Source organism: Capra hircus, chromosome 10, assembly GCF_001704415.2.
Source record: "Capra hircus breed San Clemente chromosome 10, ASM170441v1, whole genome shotgun sequence".
Classification (NCBI taxonomy): domain Eukaryota; kingdom Metazoa; phylum Chordata; class Mammalia; order Artiodactyla; family Bovidae; genus Capra; species Capra hircus.
Window position 1 is genome coordinate 45,358,968 of NC_030817.1, and position 22,353 is coordinate 45,381,320.

The 22,353-nt window shown below is 38.4% G+C and overlaps 1 protein-coding gene across 2 annotated transcripts; it reads right to left on the reverse strand.

Moving 5' to 3' along the window:
• On the reverse strand, positions 295-20,979 carry ARPP19 (cAMP regulated phosphoprotein 19). 2 transcript variants are annotated; one of them, XM_018054219.1, is made up of 4 exons: positions 20,890-20,979; positions 20,591-20,645; positions 8,636-8,758; positions 295-4,520 (listed from the first exon to the last, which is right to left on the reverse strand). In XM_018054219.1, the coding sequence occupies exons 2-4, from the start codon at positions 20,633-20,635 to the stop codon at positions 4,350-4,352; spliced, it is 339 nt and encodes a 112-aa protein (XP_017909708.1). In that variant the 5' UTR covers positions 20,636-20,645; positions 20,890-20,979; the 3' UTR covers positions 295-4,349. The 2 variants fall into 2 exon arrangements, with proteins under 2 accessions (XP_017909708.1, XP_013822586.2); XM_013967132.2 differs by lacking the exons at positions 20,591-20,645; positions 20,890-20,979 and adding an exon at positions 20,062-20,175.

Sequence of the window (22,353 nt, forward strand, 5' to 3'; positions counted from 1 at the left end):
TCTCAGGTTGTCTCCTAAACCTTCCTGACAGTACTGTACTTGAGTGTTTTATACATGAGGTAGAAAAGACTCAATCTGCAAATATTTCATGTTAATCTTAATTACAAAGTCTCTACCAATATAAATTAGACTGCCAGGAACTCATAAACCAACTTTAAACTGAAACAAAATTTAAGACTCTAATAGTCAACTTCTTTCTGAATATCACAGTAGCTGAAATCTAAAGGGATCAACTTCAGAAAATATACCAAAAAACCATGTAACACTTAAATGAGACAAAAACGGCAAATAAAATCGATACTAGGTAGACATTTATTTTTTGTGTATTTTACAAGTTTAATTTTGGAAGGGCTACTTGACAAATTTCAGCATTAACTGCCAACTCTATAGACATGTTCAACAAAAAAAGGCATTTACTTTTGGCCCTTTTAATACAGGCAAGTGTCCTATTGCATCACAAATAAGAGATGCTGTAAAAGATGAGGGCATATTAAAGAAATTGGATTTTTCTTCCAAATGCTGTTTAGTTGATAAATAACATAATACAAACATAATGGTGTGACCCATCAGTGATTTCCAGAATAAAACCCATAGGCCTACCTACCTTAAAAGGCAGGAACTAGTGAAGGTTATTAAAATCAGCATTTTTATCCTTAGATTATCAATCCCAGTTTTACAAGGTGTGGTGTGGTGTGTCAGGGGGAGAAGGGATAAGGTGGGAGAAGGGACATGGGGGAAGGCTGGCAGTGCATGCTGAATTGCAGAATTAGGACAGTGGCTCAAAGCTGTCACTTCCAGATGAGGATAGTGTTTTAGAAAATTCTAAGTGGGTCTACAGTTGTGGTATATTGGGGAGAATATCAAAGGACTGATAATTTATCAAACCTAAATATTTTACTGAATGCCATCAGGGGGCTTAAGAGATAGGCAGGGATGGGAACAGGGGAGAAGTGAAGGAAAATGAGGTGGAAAAGGAAAATGAAAAATGAAGAAATGTGTCTGAATGTTGGGGAAACGTGGAAAGGCCACCAGAGAAACTCTTTGCTGCCACTCAGACATGCCCTTCCTACAGGATACCTGCCCCTGAATCACCAGAGTTTGGGGCACAATTCAAGTAGCACTCACATTTCAGTGTTGATGAGACTTCACTAATTTGGACTGAGGAAGAATACCTGTCTGATTTAGTAAAAAGTATCAATAAACATTTAGAGGTATAGTTCTGTTACATCAAATAAAACAGGGAACAAATTCCAAGCTAAGTAAGAACAAATACAGGCCTTGATGAACAGTTAAAACGTTTTTTTTTAGGTGAGCAGCACAAGAATACTGAGTAACTTGTAAAGAGACTGCAAACATGCTCCTTCCAGTTCATCAAAACAATCCAACAATTCTTACTATCCCAACATGCCAATAACTAGAATTGTTTTACTCAGATATAGTCTTTAAAAATGAAATGTTTCTAAGAACTGTACTATCAAATAGGAGCTACTGGACATGAAACAGGTAATTTATTTTAGCTGGTTTTCATGAAGTATTTTTCTCCAACTTGTTTATGCCAACATACATTTAAAATAAGGACAATGATTTAAATTGGCCATTTCTCAAACCACAATTCTGAAACCATAAAAATGTTTGATGAAGCCCATCTTATTCAAAAATCTTCACTCAAGAAATGGTGAAACAGCCTGCAACTATACCTTCAATAAACTGAGCTAAGAAGCAGAACAGAAATATAAAAATGTATAACCTCTATCCCAAGCACCAATAATGGAGACTAAGTAATTACTTAAACCTACAAGTCCTACATGACCGCTCTCCTGATGGAAAATCCTGAGATTTCAATCATTGTGACTTTACAGAAGGCAGGCTGGTTTAATGAGGAAACTTACTTTTAATAAAAAGACAATATTTTATTTTGGGCACTTACTCAGTATTTCACAGATCCTCAACAAGTTTTGAGGTAGGTTAATATTAGTATTTATTTTACAAACTAAAACTCAGGCAGAGATTATATCACTTATTGCAAACCATAGCAGGAGTCCTACTATAACCAAGAACAACATGGTTTTTCAGATTAATCTGATGTGTGTGAATTTAACAGTGACAGCTTCCAAGTAGTCATTAAAAACAAAACCCAAACCCCACTAGAGATTACAGAAATTCTACTTTGGGTATTTTGTAATTCATAAATCAATCCTATAATGATTATACATGCTTTTGAATAACCTACTTACTCTCATTACGAATCTATTTATGTATAACTGATCCTTATAATTGAAGAAGGAAATGGCAACCCACTCCAGTACTCTTGCCTGGAAAATCCTATGGACAGAGGAGACTGACAGGCTACAGTCCATGGGGTCGCAAGAGTTGGACACAACTTAGCGACTAAAACTAAAACCACCAATCCTTATAGTAACAAATTAGCACATTATTGATTTTGTTGTTCTTTTGGGGTGGGTGGAGCAGGAAGATAGTCAGCAAGCTTTCCTCAGAGTGCTAGGCAGCCTTTAGGTGCAGGTGCCATGCTCTACGCACCATCTATGGTGATTTGGGATTAAAGGAAAGCAAGTATCTAATGAAGCCAAGATCCAGAAAAGATGCCTGGACTCAAAAGAGGTGGAGGCCCTGCACAAGTCAAAGGAGAAAAAAGCACTATCATCTCAGGCTACAGATCCTCTGCATCATGCTACAACATCACAACTTATGGGAAGAGCTCTTAAAAGACCAGCAGATTTGTCCCAGCAGTCTGTTAATTAAAGTTCTTACTAACTAGACAAACCACACATACAATTAAATTTACATTTTATTAAAATGACATCTATAGAAGCAAAATATCTAAATACATATTATCTGTTCCACCTGTCATGTAAATTGCTCTAACTGTCACAAGTCTTAGCTTATTATTACTACTTAAAATTCAGCTCATCCTGACTAGATTCCTGGGCCAATCTTCTCAAATACTTGTTTTATTATAAATTTCCTTTTATTTAAACAACTGTCAGTTAGTAATAATACAGGATTAAGAGTGGTTAACAACTGAGAAATTATAAGGAAAATGTAATTATTGGGTTAGAAAATACAGCATTCAGCAGAGCAAATTTCAAGAGTGAACATACAGACACTTATGTTTCTGAAAAGGCTGAATCGCACAGCCCAACACAATGTGAGTCAAAGAAGCAAAAAACAGAAGGGAGGGGCCACAAGAGCAAAGTATTTTATTCTAGTGTCCCCTAAATTGACTGTGGAAGTAAAAAGTTTCTACATTAAAAAAGTTTATATAAATTATATGAATAGTAATTTTCATAAAAGTCAAAATGAAACGTTCTGCATAGGACAAAAGATATGCCTAAGCAACATACCATATTTGCACAAGGCCACTGAATATCATGGGTACTACTAACAAATGAAAAAGCTTAAGTCTATGGCAGACTGAGCAAAGATTTCAGTTTGGTATTCCATAACCCCAAGACTATAAACTACTCTTACTATACAAAAGCTCTAATGACATACAGAGTTTTTTGTAGGAACTCTTGTGCTTCTGGTTGGCACATTATCTACTCTTTAATATGTGAAAGTAATACAGACAGTTGTGAGAGGCTGTGCAAAACTATTGTATTTACAAAAATGGCACAAAAGTGAATTCAACAGTCGATGCACATGCACACTTCATTCACATCTTCAATGACAAAAGGTATTCTGAACACTATAGAACGGAACAAGAACACTAGCTTCAACAGCAGCTGTTAAGCAATAGAGTCACGTAAGTTACACCAGAATGGGCAAATATTGCCCAAGTAAAGTTCTATTGTTAAAGCTGAAACAGATTTAAGGCCATTCACGTTCAAGCACAGGATACAAATCTTTTGGAGCCCCATTTATTTGTGTTTGAAATATGTGACCTTTCTTATAACTTGTGGTCTTAAACTTCTGTTTTACAAAACCCAAAAGGAAAATCCAGAAGAAACCAACAGTAGAGGTTATATCAAATAAGAATAACATACAAAGCTATAGTTAAGATGAATTAAAGAAAGCCAACATTAAAACTGCAAAACTTGTTAGTTACTTGTTGGATCCAGCCCTACACTAGAAGTTAGGTAATATATACAATTATTTTCAAGTAGATTACTTTATGTTGCTCTAACGTGTTCTTTTCATCAGTGCACTGTTAAACTAATCAAAACTCTACACATGTATATTCCCTTAAAATAGCAGCACACACTACCGCTACCTGCAAAGCCATCACTCTCAAATGACATAGGGAGTAAAAGGAAATAAAAAGCAGGGGAGTAACATATTAAGGAGAAATAATGGGAATTAGAAGATTCATGCAGTTCAGCTCTTTTTAATCAGCCAGCCAGTTTGCTAGCAACAAGAGATGGTTTCCGTTGAGGAAGGTCCTGTGGAGTGGGAATGTGGTCACCAGTGACCTCTGTCTTATCCGGGGTTGCAGTAGGAAGTTGCTTGTTCTTCATTTTTGCTTTAGCCATGTTGTAATCCCCAGAATCAAAATATTTTTGCTACAAGAGAAAAAAAGAAGAATTCAGACTAGAGTTTAAAAAGTTTTTATGCAATTACACTCATTTAAGATATAAATGTGACTCTATACTGTCAATATAAAACAAGCCTAAAGTTTAGAAAAAAAGCAAACATCAATTATGTGAAATAGTTATGTCTCTACAGTGAATTTTATCTCAAGTCAGTAAGTGAGAAGTCAGGCAAGGATACCTTCTTCAGGCTTACTTACACCATTCTAGTTCCAGTATGGAACCCTCAAGATTAACATCAACTTCCAAATCAATCTATTGGGAGTGAATAGCCCTGGACTTTAGAGTGGGAGGCAAGCCTTTCATTTACTAATGTAAACACCTAGGTTAAATTCCTATTTAAATGATTTTGGGGAAAAACACACACATACTCACTAACTTGTGTTTGGGATGTGCCACCCATCTTCAATCAAGCTTACAATTATGAAAACTATTCATAGATGCTGGTACTCTGGCAACTAAGATGAAATTTTCTGTTACGATTTAAACCATTTACTTGAATTAAAGCAGTTCACTAAAATTAAAGGTTCAAATATAAATGCTAGGGTAATAGAAGAAATAAACTGAATAGAAATTATCATTTAAAATACATAACCCTATTCTATATCACCGTTTTTCACCTAAGCCACTAAGTATAACAATTACTCTTTTTAGTTGGAGAGATGAATAGGTAAACACCATACCCTTTTATCACTGAAATAGAAATTCTGGACTAAAGATCAACCTTAATATAGCTAATCTACATAAACTGGTCTGTTCCAAAGTAAAAACAGGTGAATTTGCCAGATTCCTACTTTTCACCTATCGTGTTTAGCCTGCCTTTAATGAATGCCTGCTATACTACACAAGGCACTATGTGAATCATGAAAAGAGATACAAAAATGGACAAAAGCCACCTGAATCCACTATTATACTGTCTTAAATACTCAAGATGCTGTGGTTACTCAGAGCCCACAGAATAGGCAAGAAGAATAATCCAGATATGAGATGAGGACCTGGACAAAGGGCGAAGGGGGGAAAATATAAATACTCTTTTTGAGATTTTAGAGATAACTCGGGTGGTAAATGGAGGAAATAGGAAATCACAGCTTAGTTTAAGGTTGTTCAGTGGCCTAAAAAAAGGTCTCATCAGCTGCCTTCCTCCAGGGACTATTCTTTTATAAGCACCTAACGTTAGGCCAAGAGACAAAGAGTAGGAAACTTGGACCAGGAAGATTTGCTGCAGCTTCATTTCTGTATGTTTTAAAATGAGTCTACTGTGGGGGAAGGGGTAAATTGTGAGACTGGGACTGATAATAGTATATACATTACTATAGAATAGATAACTAACAAATAAGAACCTGCTGTATAGCACAAGGCACTCCACTTAATACTCTGTAATGGCCTAAATGAGAAAAGAATCTAAAAAAACAAAAAAAAAAGTGGATATAGCTATATGTGTAATTCACTTTGCTGTACACATGAAACTAACACAGCATTATAAATCAACAATACTCCAAAAAAAATTAAAAATATAATAAAATGAATACAGTGAAAAAAAAAAGAATCCCAGAATTTCTGATGTACTATATATTAGTGAGCTACTTCTTAAGTTTAGTAGCCTCTAAAAGAGAAAGCAGCCTGCCAAATTTTTTAGAATCAAAAGCACAAAATGAGAAATTTAACACACAGTGCAAATTTTAGGCAGATTTTCTCCAATGTAGTAAAGTCAGTTTCTAACAATAGCTATTCTAGGTGGCTCAGATGGTAAACCATCTATCTTCAATGTGGGAGACCCAGGTTCAATCCCTGGGTTGGGAGGATCCCTGGAGAAGGAAATGGCAGCCCACTCCAGTACTATTATTGCCTGGAAAATTCCATGGATGGTGTAGCGTGGTAGGCTACAGTCCATGGGGTCACAAAGAGTTGGACAAGACTGAGCGACTCCACTTCTACTTATAGTAACCAAAGATTCATCATAAGAGGCTCTCACTTAACTGATTAGGCTACTCTGCTTGAGATAAAGGAATTAAATTTATGTAATATGGCTAGAAAAAAACTAAAATCAATCAAAGTTTTTCATGTGGGAAAAGAAACAGTTCAAGATGGCAACGTCATGTCTTTAACAATTTTTAAATTTTGCTTTTAAGTGGGGAAAGAAAAACCCCAACATACTCTGTATCATCTTACTTTTTAAGAGCTTTCTCCCACTCCCAATTTAAGGGCCATACTTACAACCGTATTTATAACTGCACTGGCACGAACGGATCACCTAAGTGACAGTGTTTACCTTTAAGGTCATGTTTCTTAAAACTGGATCCTCAGTTTTGGGGGACCTCATAAACTTCACAAACATAAAAAACATGGGACAGACTGCTGCTTGATATCCCTCACATCTCATATTGTTTAAAGCCTAAAAATAGGTATCTGAGTAACATGGAGTACATAAAACAGAAAGAAACTTAATATAAATGATATGCAACTGACCTTCTCAAATGAGTGAGAAACTGGTTAAAGATACTAAGACAATCTGCAAGTTTGCCATTACAACAGAAGAAAACTAAAATCATGTGACCAGATATTTTTTGAAAAATAAAAATCTTTTAACATAGTAAGAAATGATATAGTTGAATATAAGATTTGACTTCTCTTAAAGTGCTTATTCACTGACATTTTGGTAAAATACAAAATTTTTCAAGAGCTCCCATCTCAAATTCTACATAATTATTTCTTGATTTAAGTGGCATTTTCTTACTGACAATTATTTACATCTATAACACCAACTCCAAGATACAATGTATATAAATTCTAACTTGAAAATACTTACAAGTCATAAATAGTTGAAGCTAGAGAAAAATGACAAAGACAACAGCCTGACTGTTGGAAGAAAGCCTGCTGGTACAAGCTGTGCTGAAAATTAGCAAAGGAAAATAGAGCTTCCTAAACACTAATAATCAGTTAAACCCTAAATTCAAATAGTAATTTAACAATCAAAGATTATTATATAATTCATATTAAAACCACATCTGGTGGTATCATTTCAAAATGAGACTTGGCACAAATACATTTTACACAGAATGTAGAACATGTCTCCCATTCTGCTTTTGTCTATGTATCCCCTATATTATGGTCTTTATAATTATACTTTTTAAAATTACAGTTACTAATACAAATAAATAATTGTGCTAATTTACATTTCATTGATTTTTATCCTGTATAAACACTTTTTTCTGTGTTTTAATAACAATACTTCCTCTGTTAAAATCCTTTATCTAGGGCATCTTAATGTTTTTCTTGTATATTTGAAAAACTATTTTATATGTTACAAATACTATCATTTTTGTAATGATTTTCCCATCAAATTACTTTTCACAGAATAAGGATTTTAATTTTAAATTGTTATAATTCTTCCTTGTCATCCTATTTTTCAAAGCTGTGAATGGCATTCTTTCATGCTATATAAAAATGCCACTCTATATTGTGCCACTTTTAAACTTTTAAAAATTTTCTTTTCTTAGAAAGACAATTAGTGTGTGGTATTACTTATATGTAGAATTAGAATAATCAAACTCACAGAAAACAGAGTAGAACAGTGGTTGCCAGTGGATGAATGCTAGGGGAAATGGGGAAATTTAACTGTTAATGGGTGCAAACTTTTAATTATAACATGAATAAGTTCCAGGGATCTAAAAAATGGACAACATGGTTCACTCCAGTTAACAATATTGGATTATATACTTGAGAGCAGAGCTTTAATGTTCTCACCGTAACAAGAAGAAAATGGTAATTATGTGAGGTAAAAGATGTGTTAGTTAACCTCACTATGTTAAGTATTTCATGGTATGTATATGTATCAAATTATCACACTATACTGTTAACTTACATAATGTTACATATCAATTATAACTCAATAAAGCCAGAAAAGATATTCTCTTGCAATTTGATTTGAGAAAATAATCCACATATAACTAGATTTCAACATGTAAGTGCACACACACATATCTGGTAGTAAGGTACAGAGGTATAAATACAGGCACCCATTTCACAGCCTCTTTCAGCACAGAGTTCACAGGGTGTAAACAGTCGAAGATTTACATGTGAGCACTTACCCCTTTCTGCAATCGTTTCCTTAAAAAATCGGAACCTCCAGGCTTTTGTCCCAGATGAGGATACCTTGCTTTTAATTTTGCTTCTTCAGCTTTCTCTGGACTAGTCACTTTATCTTCCATTTCCTGAAATAATTTTAAATAAATTACTTCTGTATTACAATTCAGTTATTTTAGATAATTCCACCTTTTAAATATCTGGATTCCGACTTTTGTTGTCGAATGCCAAATAATGCAGCATCTGACTAAGAAACCAAGCACAGAGGCTTTAAAAATCTGCCTTGTTTTTTAAATGATCCATGTGATAGTTCTATTATAGCTGTGATGCACCCCACACACTGGATAAAAATACCAAGATAGCTCAGCTCTGAAGTCTTGCTTGCCATTACTTTCCGGTCATGTATAATACATTTATAGTTATTCACCTTCTATGGAATGCAGCAGCTCTCTGCCCATATTTAGAGAACTACCTTAATAATGTTAAAATAAAAAAAATCTTTTTGACCTCGTGTTTATTCAAAATCATGTTTAATTGGAAGCTCTGAGATTTTTTAGTAGAAATTAACAGCAGCTTACTTATCTGATACATTTTCCTTGAATAACTCAAAGCATAAGACCCTGTTATTTTTAAAGGAGAGAAACACCATCTGTCAATCCTTAGATTCTATTGCCTAATTTCTCCCCATATTTAATGGGAAGCACTGTTCATGCCAAAGATCCTATTCTTTAATGTACTGAAAATATGTTTTCTGTTCAAGGACTATCAATATTTTAAAGACTATTCACTTTCAACAGTAGTCGAGATATAGCCTTCTTTCTTCCAGAGAATGATACATTTGTTTTTTGTTTTTGTCCATGCCACACAGCATGTGGGATCTTAGTTCCCCACCAGGGATAGAACCCTCGACCTGAGCGGTGGAACCATGAAGTCTTAACCACTGGACTGTTGGGGCAATCCCCTGAAATGGTATTTTACAAGAAAGCAGTGTTTACCACTTCATGGCAAGTACTGCAGAAGAAAGAATGAACAAAAATAGCGCTGCCTAGATAGGGGAGGCTGGGCAATGGCAAGGTACACTTTCTAGCTAATGGGCTCATTTCTGCCCACCAGCTCAGCAAAATCACACACCTCTGTATATCCTGATTCTTCTAAGCTATTTATGCAGTAAAAAAGCAGAAAAACTATCCATAAATATGCCAAGCCTACTGATCTTATAAAGCAGCAAGTAATCATATTAATCTAGGAACTGAAGAAACAACTTCATGTAATCTTTGCATATAACTTCCTTAAAAGTATATTCATGCATGTTTTATAATCAAGTTTATAGATGGTCAATATTTTTTTTCACCTGAGACAACTTCCTCATGCATTGTTACCTCTTCTCATTTTTAGTCTTAAGAGGATTTTGAGAATACAGCTGCTGCTGTCAAATATATCCTTTCTCTGGGGCTTCTTTTACGTGTATGTTTCCTTCTGTTTCAAGTGTTCTATTCCCTTGAAGCTGCCACTTCATGCATCTACATGTTTTGATTTTCATTCCTTTTACAGAGGTCACATCATTCATTCACTTGATGTATGTGTGCCCAGCCAGAGACTCAAAATAGTATCAGTGATTCTGCCAGACATTCTATTCAAAAAGGGTAGCTCAAGTGTGAGATGTGTGATGTAAACCTGCTATTCCTATGAGAGTCTCAATCCCAGACTATGTCTCTTTCTGAGGTAAGCATATCAACATACTGTTTATCATTCTAGTGTTTCAAAACTCAGCCCATACAAAAGGAGTCAACTACCTCAGCTGGCAATCAGCTGAAAAACCAGCTGAACCATCTGTTCAAACACTAGACAAAAAAGTGACTATCACTTGACCTGAAAATTGACGTGGGGCTATCTTCAATGTGATCATGACTCTACCAGTATTATTTAAGGGTGATTTAAGAAAGCCTTCTTCAGCGATCAATGCAAAGAAATAGAGGAAAAGAACAGAATGGGAAAGACTAGAGATCTTTTCAAGAAAATTAGAGATACCAAGGGAACATTTCATGCAAAGATGGGCTCAATAAAGGACAGAAATTGTATGCACCTAACAGAAGCAGAAAATATTAAGAAGAGGTGGCAAGAATACACAGAAGAACTGTACAAAAAAGATCTTCACGACCCGGATAAACACGATGGTGTGATCACTAATCTAGAGCCAGACACCCTGGAATGTGAAGTCAAGTGGGCCTTAGAAAGCACCACTACGAACAAAGCTGGTGGAGGTGATGGAATTCCAGTTGAGCCATTTCAAATCCTGAAAGATGCTGCTCTGAAAGTGCTGCACTAAATATGCCAGCAAATTTGGAAAACTCAGCAGTGGCCACAGGACTGGAAAAGGTCAGTTTTCATTCCAATCCCAAAGAAAGGCAATGCCAAAGAATGCTCAAACTACCGGACAACTGCACTCATCTCACATGCTAGTAAAGTAATGCTCAAAATTCTCCAAGCCAGGCTTCAGCAATACGTGAACCGTGAACTTCCTGATGTTCAAGCTGGTTTTAGAAAAGGCAGAGGAACCAGAGATCAAATTGCCAACATCCGCTGGATCATGGAAAAAGCAAGAGACTTCCAGAAAAACATCTATTTCTGCTTTATTGACTATGCCAAAGCCTTTGACTGTGTGGATCACAATAAACTGTGGAAAATTCTGAAAGAGATGGGAATACCAGACCACCTGGACTGCCTCTTGAGAAATCTGTATGCAGGTCAGGAAGCAACAGTTAGAACTGGACATGGAACAACAGACTGGTTCCAAATAGGAAAAGGAGTACATCAAGGCTGTATACTGTCACCCTGCTTATTTAACTTCTATGCAGAGTACATCATGAGAAACGCTGGACTGCAAGAAACACAAGCTGGAGTCAAGATTGCCGGGAGAAATATCAATAACCTCATATATGCAGATGCTACCACCCTTATGGCAGAAAGTGAAGAGGAACTAAAAAGCCTCTTGATGAAAGTGAAGAGGAGAGTGAAAAAGTTGGCTTAAAGCTCAACATTCAGAAAACGAAGATCATGGCATCTGGTCCCATCACTTCATGGGAAATAGATGGGGAAACAGTGGAAACAGTGTCAGACTTTATTTGAGGGGGCTCCAAAATCACTGCAGATGGTGACTGCAGCCATGAAATTAAAAGACGCTTACTCCTTGGGAGAAAAGTTATGACCAACCTAGACAGCATATTCAAAAGCAGAGACATTACTTTGCCGACTAAGGTCCGTCTAGTCAAGGCTATGGTTCTTCCAGTAGTTATGTATGGATGTGAGAGTTGGACTGTGAAGAAGGCTGAGTGCCGAAGAATTGATGGTTTTGAACTGTGGTGTTGGAGAAGACTCTTGAGAGTCCCTTGGACTGCAAGGAGATCCAACCAGTCCATTCTGAAGGAGATCAGCCCTGGGATTTCTTTGGAAGGAATGCTTCTAAAGCTGAAGCTCCAGTACTTTGGCCACCTCATGCGCAGAGTTGACTCATTGGAAAAGACTCTGATGCTGGAAGGGATTGGGGGCAGGAGGAAAAGGGGACAACCGAGGATGAGATGGCTGGATGGCATCACTGACTCGATGGACGTGAGTCTGAGTGAACTCCGGGAGTTGGTGATGGACAGGGAGGCCTGGCGTGCTGCGATTCATTCGGTAAAGAGTCAGACATGACTGAGCGACTGAAATGAACTGAACTTAGTTATATGGATTTTTGCCTTATCATTAGATAAGCTGGAGACATTAATTAAGTATAACAGAGTAGTCACCACAGAGGCTTCACTTTGCTATTATGGCCCCAAGGTATTCACAGTGGTTAATTTAGAAGTGGACTTGGGAGGGACCTACTCTAGGGGTCCACTGTACAATGGCTTTTTAGATAGGCTGAAGCTAAATTTGGAAACTGGTTGAAAAGGACTCTAACCTGATTACAGCCTGACCACCTTCAAATTAAAGGATGTTAATAGAATCCTACATTTCCACTAAAACCATCCAGCTTTCTTAGGCCTGGGAAATGAGAGCTCTCCACTTATTTATCAGTTCTCTGTATCTAAGAAATATTCTTTAACTTTCCCTAGTTTCCAGTGTTTATTCAGGTTTCCCCATTTTATACACACGGGAAAAAAGTTGTACACAATATGCCATTTTATCTGGCATTCCCTTGTTTTAATAAGAATACATTTATGCATATATTTATATATAATATCCAATTAAATGAAACAGCTCAATTAAGTCAAAACTGTTTCCTACTGAAAAATACTTTGGGCAAAATAGCACCTACAGCTCAAAATATTTAGATTTACAATAAATCTGTAATGTGTCCTAGAAAAACTAAGCAATTCTTGAACTTTCTTTCCCAACTCACAGCACAATGGAAAGTACCTGCTAGCTGCAACTTTGTGGTTGGATTCAAAATTTCAGCTACATTTAATACCAAGAAGGTGCAAGATGTGACCAAAGTTACATTTTTAAAATGTAGTCAACACCAATCAAAACATCTACAATACTTTTAAAGGATCATACAGAAACATTCTTAAACCTTTGGCAGATGGAGACAGTTTCAGGGCTTATTAATAAGCAATTTCAAATGCTTGGATGTTCACCAATGTTTTGACATAGGTCCAGACTTGCTTGTGGAGAATTAATAACACATCTGGTAGTGGACTGTATCCATGGACACTGAGCCCACACTTACCCTTCTCTAAACACTCTTCTGAATCACGACAGAAGCCTGAAAGCACATTTCCCAGACTGAATTCCTTTAAGAGTCTGTCAGTGGCACCTATATCAGATTAAAAGGCATTTTCTTCCTGGTGATCCACACACATGCAGACAGCAGCAGCGCCTGTGTGTTTTGCAGAAGGGCATTAAGCTCACGATCAGGGGCTATGGTAGCTGCTACATGAGATGGGGGCTCAAGGACACTGGGTTCGGAATACTGCTCACTCTCGCAGGGTCAAAAGTTTTTTTAATTCCTCACTTCTGGAAACATCATTTTCCCTCTTTTGCAACTCTAACCTTGTAACCTAATCCCCTAAACCATATCCCTTTCTGTTTGATATACCCTCAGTGATTTCTGTTCTCCAGAGGAGGACACCAACTGATAAAAAAAAATCAGGTAAAATGAGCAATTTATTGAAATATCTCCTACAAAGTATTTGTGTAATATAAAAGACAGGAAATAATGCAAAGTATAGAAGAACTGGACATGGAACAACAGACTGGTTCCAAATAGGAAAAGGAGTACATCAAGGCTGTACATTGTCACCCTGCTTATTTAACTTACATGCAGAGTACATCATGAGAAATGCTGGGCTGGAAGAAGCACAAGCTGGAATCAAGATTGCCAGGAGAAATATCAATAACCTCAGCTACGCAGATGCCACCACCCTTACGGCAGAAAGTGAAGAGGAATTAAAAAGCCTCTTGATGAAAGTGAAGAGGAGAGTGAAAAAGTTGGCTTAAAGCTCAACATTCAGAAAACAAAGATCATGGCATCTGGTCCCATCACTTCATGGGAAATAGATGGGGAAACCATGGAAACAGTGTCGGACTTTATTTTTGGGGGCTCCAAAATCACTTCAGATGGTGACTGTAGCCATGAAATTAAAAGACGCTCACTCCTTGGAAGAAAAGTTATGATCAATCTAGACAGCATATTGAAAAGCAGAGACATTACTTTGCCAACAAAGGTCCATCTAGTCAAGGCTATGGTTTTTCCAGTGGTCATGTATGGATGTGAGAGTTGGACTGTGAAGAAAGCTGAGCACCGAAGAGTTGATGGTTTTGAACTGTGGTGTTGGAGAAGACTCTTGAGAGTCCCTTGGACTGCAAGGAGATCCAACCAGTCCATTCTAAAGGAGATCAGCCCCGGGTGTACTTTGGAAGGAATGATGCTAAAGCTGAAACTCTAGTACTTTGGCCACCTTATGCGAAGAGTTGACTCATTGCAAAAGACTCTGATGCTGGGAGGGACTGGGGGCAGGAGGAGAAGGGGACAACCGAGGATGAGATGGCTGGATGGCATCACTGACTCAATGGACGTGAGTCTGAGTGAACTCTGGGAGTTGGTGATGGACAGGGAGGCCTGGCGTGCTGTGATTCATGGGGTTGCAAAGAGTCAGAGACGACTGAGCGACTGAACTGAAGTGAACTGACAGAAGTATGTATGTAAATTGCCAATTATACCAAGTATGTATGGTAAACTGGCAAGTTAATTTAAGGCAATAAAACTGTTGTATAACTTTTGCTAGAACTATTATAAAAAAAAAAAAAAAAAAAAAGTCGCCTTGCCTCCAGGATGGTCATGGCAGGGCTGTGGGTAACGGGGGTGTACACAGGGGTAACGGGGAGAAGTGACCTGACAGCCTAGTCCAGATGCCTGACTCTGATTCCTATGAAACCTCATCAACATCTGGAGCCTGGAGATGTCTGATGGGAATACTCCACTTCACAGTGATTTAAAATAAAAAAGCTGTAACAGAAATTAAAAGAATTGGGGCAATTTATCCTTACAATCATATTAAAAAACACAAAAGACACAAAATTTGGTGTGACTGCATTTCTAGACATCCTTCAAAGGAATTCTTGAGCATTTATTCCAGCTAGAATGAAAATACATCCTTCAAAAATTTTGAGATAAACAAGGAAATAGCAAACAAACTGGTATATATGCATATATACTGAGTCAGTTTTCTAATTTTCTCTAGCTTTATTAAGAAATAATTAACAGATTCATTTTTCTGATTTTAAGATCTTAATATGTGAGGCTAAAAAAGGTCAGAGTAAAAATATATATGTTTAAAGTATTCTGTTTGTGTCTCATTCAGAAAAAGATTTATGATACTAATTTTACAATTTGTTTAGTTAAGGATGCTTAATAAAATTTCAGGGGGAATAAATTTAGTAACAGAACTAAAGTATAAAACTTCCAAATTAACAGTGGGGTAAAATGGAAGAAAATCAATCAGTTGAAAAAAAGAGGGGAGAACAAGAAAGGAGAAAAAAGACCAAAAAGCTTTATTAGGTATACAGAGGATCTAATGTTCATGCCTCTAATTTCAAAAAAGCATCAAAATATATAAATCAGTCAGATGATAGGGAGCAAATGACAAGACTATCAGCATAGGAGATTTCAACACCTCTTCCTCATACAGACAAGTAAGAAAGACAAAGTAGTCAAGGTACAGACCACAATCTGACTACAATTCAGAAGTTAAAAGTCAATTATTTCAAAATTATTTCCCTGTCATCTGGAAACTAAAATACATTACTAAATAATTCATGGTTTAAAAAGGAATCATCGGAATAAAACAAATACTTGGAGCTCACTGATAATAAAAATTCTACACATACCAAAGTTGCAAAACACAAGTGTCTAAGGACTTAAAACTAAAACTCAATGACCTAGGTCTAACTTAAGAAGTTAAGACAAAGAACAGAACCCAAAGAAAACAGGAGAAAGTAAAAAACAGAAATTAATGAAATACAGATACAACAAAAAGAATCAACAGAGAGGAAATGACAACTTAACCAAGAATAAAGTATTCTTAAAAATTCAAATTTGGTTTCAAAACTTTACTCTCCAGGAAGCCTTTGTCCTTCACAGAAATTTTACTACTCTAAAGAAACATGCTAGAATGAGTGACTGCATTTAGCTAAGTAGTTTCTATATGCTGATAACAGCTTTGGGGGGAGGGGCGGAAGAAGCATCATTAGAATTTTGAAACTTCCATTCTAACCTATGAACTAGGAAGGAGAAATCCAGGATATCGCAACAGATATATGCTTATGATGTACAAAAACCCAAAAATTTAAGAACAATATTTTAAATGATTGATAGTCTCTTGACAAGTAACATATGGCCCCAAATAATCCTTGTTATACACTCTACAACTCGGCCTAACATTTACTAATGTGAGGCATTTACATTTTTGTGAACTACTCCACTGAAATACTGTAGCTATCCTTTCTTTAAGTAGCAGGGACATAAGGTATAAACACACAAACATACGTATACACAAACATATATTCAAATAATTAAGGATTAGTTTATAGTCTGTCATGGAACTGACAGCACGTTTGAATGATTATTACCACTCTTTGGCCCTGAGCAGAGAAGTTACACAGCAACATCAGCAAATAAAAATCTGACCACTTTGAACAAATTCTCTATCTGCTCAACAGTATGTTCACTGATGCACTGATTAATGAAAGCCAACAAATCCTTTGGTATACTGTCAGGAAGGTACTAATACTCTTATCGACCTCTAAGGAAAAACTCTGTAGTTCTACCAAGTCCTTGCTGCTTGCCCAATGCCTGGCATTTAACGGATGCCCAATAAAAGTCTACTGAATGAACAAATACAATATATTCCAAATGGTTTTTAGAAGTTAAGAAACTTTTAAAAACTTTTCTGAGATTTACCTCTAGACTGCTAAGAATCAATGGCTGCACACAAACAGGAGTAGCAGGTTGTGCTCCTGAATGTATCTTGAGCCTTTTGCTTACCGAAGGTACTGTCAAAAACAGTCTCAGAAAATGCCAATATTAACCAGTTTTTTAAAAACTTGGAAAATGGGAAGGCAATTTATATTCACTCTTTAGTGATGACATAATGAAATAATTTAGACAATATTTCTCTTCCTCTTTCACCACTCACAAAAGCACCACACATGCCTTTTATTTTTTTATTTTGGCCACACTGCTCGACATGCAGAATGATTCCTGGACCAGGGATTGAACCTGGGCCTCTACTGTGAAAGCTCGGAATCCTAACCACTAATCCACCAGGGAACTCCCTGGTTTTCTTTACAATTAACAATAATCTTTTTTTTTTGGCAAGTGGAATCTTAGTTCCCTAACTAGGGATCAAACCCATGCCCCCTGCATTGGAAGCAGGCAGTCTTAATCACTGGACTGCCAGGGAAGTCGACCAGCATACCTTTTAACCTACTAAGAACATGATGAACATTATAATAGAAACTGTTTTCTAGAGAATCTGCTACTAAGATCTTCTTTTAAAAAATTAAAAGCCACTATATGTGTGCATGCTAAGTCACTCCAGTTGTCTCAGACTCTGTGCAAGCCTATTAACTGTAGCCTGCCAGGCTCCTCTGTCCATGGGATTCTTCAGGCAACAATACTGGAGTGGGTTGTCATGCTCTGATCCTGTGGATCTTTCCAACCCAGGGATCAAACCCTCATCTCTTAGGTCTCCTGCAGTGGCAGGTGGGTTCTTTACCACTAGAGCCACCTGGGAAGCCCTAAAAGCCACTATATATATATATATACACACACACACATATATACAGATGTATGAAAAAATATATATATAAAAATTCCCCTACTTTCATTCAGATTTAACTGGGTCTAAGGTTTTTTATATTACCATGGTCTAGCCTCTCTTTTTTCTACCTGCAGTACTAGCAGTGCCACTGGTATAGGCACAGTGCTTTGACAGTGTGTTCAACCAGAAAGTGTGGAGAAAAATTCATTTAACCAACATTTTCAGAACAATGCCAGATGCTACGCTAGGGGCCATGGGAGAAAAGATAAATAAAGGAGGGGCCCAAGCTTAAGATGCTCACTACAGAATTACATGTTTTAAATCTCCACATCCCCCTTCTTACCCCCAGGATCAGACTGCATGCCTGTCTCAGCTTAATGTTACTCAAAGTGGATGACTGATGGATCCACGAGGTCTCTGCTAGTATGTTTTGTTTTCACGTCACTGATAATCTAAAGAACAATATAAGCATATTCTAGGGTATCTGAATTGCCATCTTACATTTAAGCACCTCTGTGGTACTTCTTTGTCAGAGCTTTCATTTACTACTCCATTTGTCCAGAATAATGAAAAAAGAATAGAGCTAAATTTAAAATGTAAATGAGGTACCTACGACTACACAGCCCACTCTTACAAAAGGAGAACTGAGGGATCATTTGGTCCAGGGGAGTGTTAACCTGCCAAACTCAAAAATCTCCTGCAGTTTAACAACTGCTACCATATTCTCAATATATTAGAAATTCAGTTTCAGCAAAAAAACATGCCACACTGAATCAATAATTCAGATTAGACAGTGACTCCATGCCAGGCTCATCTCTTCATTTTAATTTTTCAGAGGCAATAGGCTAATGTACCATAAAACTATAAAAATATTTTAGCTGACTTACTCTGGCTTTAATTGAAAGGTCAATTGGGTACACAGACAATAATCTAGTTTTTTTTAGGTCATCTAACTATTCTTCCAAAGAGAAGAAACAGGTGATTTGGCCCACAGGAGCAGAGAAGTGACTCTGCACATTCTCCTCCTGTTTAGGGACGGGACCCATGCTACAGGCACTTAACAGCTACAGCCAAACCTTAATTCAAGAAGGGACATTATTATATTATTAACTCACACTGGAGTTAGTGACAACAGCCCTAAAACCAAGGACCTGAATTAAAATTTTAATGTAGATACAATAAGAAAACATTCAGGATAGCCTTAATCTTGTTAAGAGACATAATATTAGGCTGTCCCAAGTGAAAACATTAACAACGCAGAAATCAACACTCCACGCTTTAAGAACATACTAGCAAATCTCATAAAGGAAAATTACATAGCACATTACTGTACATCAGCAGTTGAAACTGGGGTTGATTTAGTGTTTAAGACAAGACAGCAGGGATATGGCTTGACCATTTTATTTGGATTCCTAAATCCTAAAGAAATAATGAACAACATGATAAATGATTGCAATCTTTATAGATACATATATATATGATATATATACTTCTCTTTATTTTCCCACAAGTTCAATTTTTATCAAAGTGTGAAAAATACCCAACAAACTTTTCATTGGACTATTCTCGAATAATGTAGTGACTTGGCCTATTATTTACACTGTCTTTTTTTCTCCAGTTACTTTACAAGTAATATCATAACAAAACCATCCAATTTAGGAAAAGTTAATATGGTAAAGAACATATGGAATGGGTTTAGAACACTAATCAAATTTCCAGCCTGATTAGGGACATGGCTGTAACCTTCAGCAGAAGTCCTTACAAAATCCAAGTATTAGACCAAATCCTATTTATGATAATGCCCTCTGAATCTCTAAATAATTACGGTGGAAGAAGCAAGCACCAGCCTACAAAAATATAAAGCCTTTATGTTCGTAATTTGAATCACACAGATCCGTGGCACATTTCTCTACACCAGCAAGATATTACAAGTGAATTTACAAAATATCCCCATGTTTCCACACCAAAAAAGCGATCAACTAAATTGGTTAAAAAGAAAAAAATAAATTCCAATTTTTAGTTATATGCGAATCCCACTGGCTCACATTTCTAAGCACACGTTGCGCCAAAGCACTGTTACCCAGAGCACTTAAGCCTAACAACAACAGTATCAAGCAAGGACTTACTATTACTTTACAGATGCAAGAGTTCAGCAACTGACCAAGGTTACATGACCAACGATGACTGGATCTGAAATTCCAACCTAGGTCTAAGTCACCGCCCAAACAGGAGACACGCCTTTGAAGTGAAGAGCACGCAGACAATACAAGTAGTTGAAGTTAGTTATTCCAGGGAAAAACAAAGGTTCCTAGGTCAGCAGCCCATGGGAAACCTTACGCTCCACGTACAAGGTTCAAGGCTCTAACGAAAAAGATGAGTGGTTAAGAAAACCCCGAGATACCGAGGCGTTAAAAGGCACATTTCAAACGCGGAGAATACTCAATTCGGCACCAGCCCGGCGCTAACTACCCGAGCTCCTGCGGACCGCCGACCAAGGAGTGACGGGCCTGCCCAGGGAGGAGGGGCGGCACACCCGCTCTGCACCGGCGCCGGGCTGGCTTCGGCCGCGCCCCTCGGCTCCAGGCAGGGCCAGGCCGCCGCCAGGCCGGGTTCCGGCAGCGACGGCTCCCTGGCCCGCTACGCGCGCACACTCACCTTCTGCTCCTCCGCGGAGGCTGCCTCGGGGACTTCCGCAGACATACTGCTCCCCCTACGGACGAGAGGCCGAGAAGAGAAGCGATTACCGGGTGGCTGAGGCCGCCCGACCACCGCGCCGTCGCAGGCCCGCCCGCTCCCGCCTCCCGCCAGCTCCCCGAGCGCCCGCCCGGGCCGCCTCCGCCCCCGAAAATGGCCGCCGCCTTATGACGACAGGCAGGCCCGGCGCGCACGGCGGGCGGCCACCACTGCGGCCCGCCGCCGCCCCGCCGTTTTTCCCGCGCCGCGCCCTCGCCTACCTTACTCCGCTTCTCCAGTTCTGCGACGCCCAAGCACTTCCTTCTTGCCTTCAAAGGTCGCGGCTCGCGCCTAACCTCACATCCGTCTGCCTAATGCTTCCTGGGAACTGTAGTTTAAACCTGTAACCGCCTCTCCCCGTCCCGCCTGCCTAGTCTGGTCCCTTCCTTTGGATCCACTGCTACTGCTACTGCTAAGTCGCTTCAGTCGTGTCCGACTCTGTGCGACCCTATAGACGGAAGCCCACTAGGCTCCCCCGTCCCTGGGATTCTCCAGGCAAGAAAACTGGAATGGGTTGCCATGTCCTTCTCCAAGGCATAAAAGTGAAAAGTGAAAGGGAAGTCTCTTAGTCGTGTCCAACTCTTAGCGACCCCATGAACTACAGCCTACCAGGCTCCTCCATCCATGGGATTTTCCAGGCAAGAATACTGGAGTGGGGTGCCATTGCCTTCTCCGCCTTTGGATCCAAGAACCTGTCTATTTCCACTTCCCCAGACTCGCTGAGTCCTGGATTCCTCCTACCTCATTGCGCTGTGCCCACAAAGAATTTCGGGCACCCCAAAGCTCTGTGTTTCACAAGTCTTTCCCCGCTCTACCTTGCCTCAGTTCGGTTCAGTCGCTCAGTCCTTTCTGCCTCTTTGCAACCCCATGGACTGCAGCACACCAGGCCTTCCTATCCATCACCAACTCCCGAAGTTTCCCAGACTCATGTCCATCGAGTCGGTGATGCCATCCAACCATCTCATCCTCTGTGGTCCCCTTCTCCTCCCGCCTTCAATTCTTCCCAGTTTCAGGGTTTTCTCAAACGAGTCAGTTCTTTGCATCAAGTGGCCAAAGTATTGGAATTTCAGCTTCAACATCAATCCTTGCAATGAATATTCAGAACTAATTTCCTTTAGGATGGACTGGTTGGATCTCCTTGCAGGCCAAAGGGCTCTCAAGAGTCTTCTCCAACACCACAGTTCAAAAGCATCAATTCTCTGCTGCTCAGCTTTCTATAAGTCCAACTCTCACATCCATACATGACTACTGGAAAAACCATAGCCTTGACTAGATGGACCTTTGTTAGCAAGGTAATGTCTCTCCTTTTGAATATGCTGTCTAGGTTGGTCATAACTTTTCTTTCAAGGAGTAAGTGCCTTTTTATTTCATGGCTGCAGTCACCATCTGCAGTGATTTTGGAGCCCCCAAAAATAAAGTTTCTCACTGCTTCCCATCTATTTGCCATGAAGTGATGGAACCGGATGCCATGATCTTAGTTTTCTGAATGTTGAGTTTCAACCAACTTTTTTACTCTCCTCATTCATTTTCATCAAGAGGCTCTTTAGTTCCTCTTCACTTTCTGCCATAAGGGTGGTGTCATCTGCATATCTGAGGTTATTGATATTTCTCCCGGCAATCTTGATTCCAGCTTGTGCTTCTTCCAGCCCAGCGTTTCTCATGATGTACTCTGCATATAGGTTAAA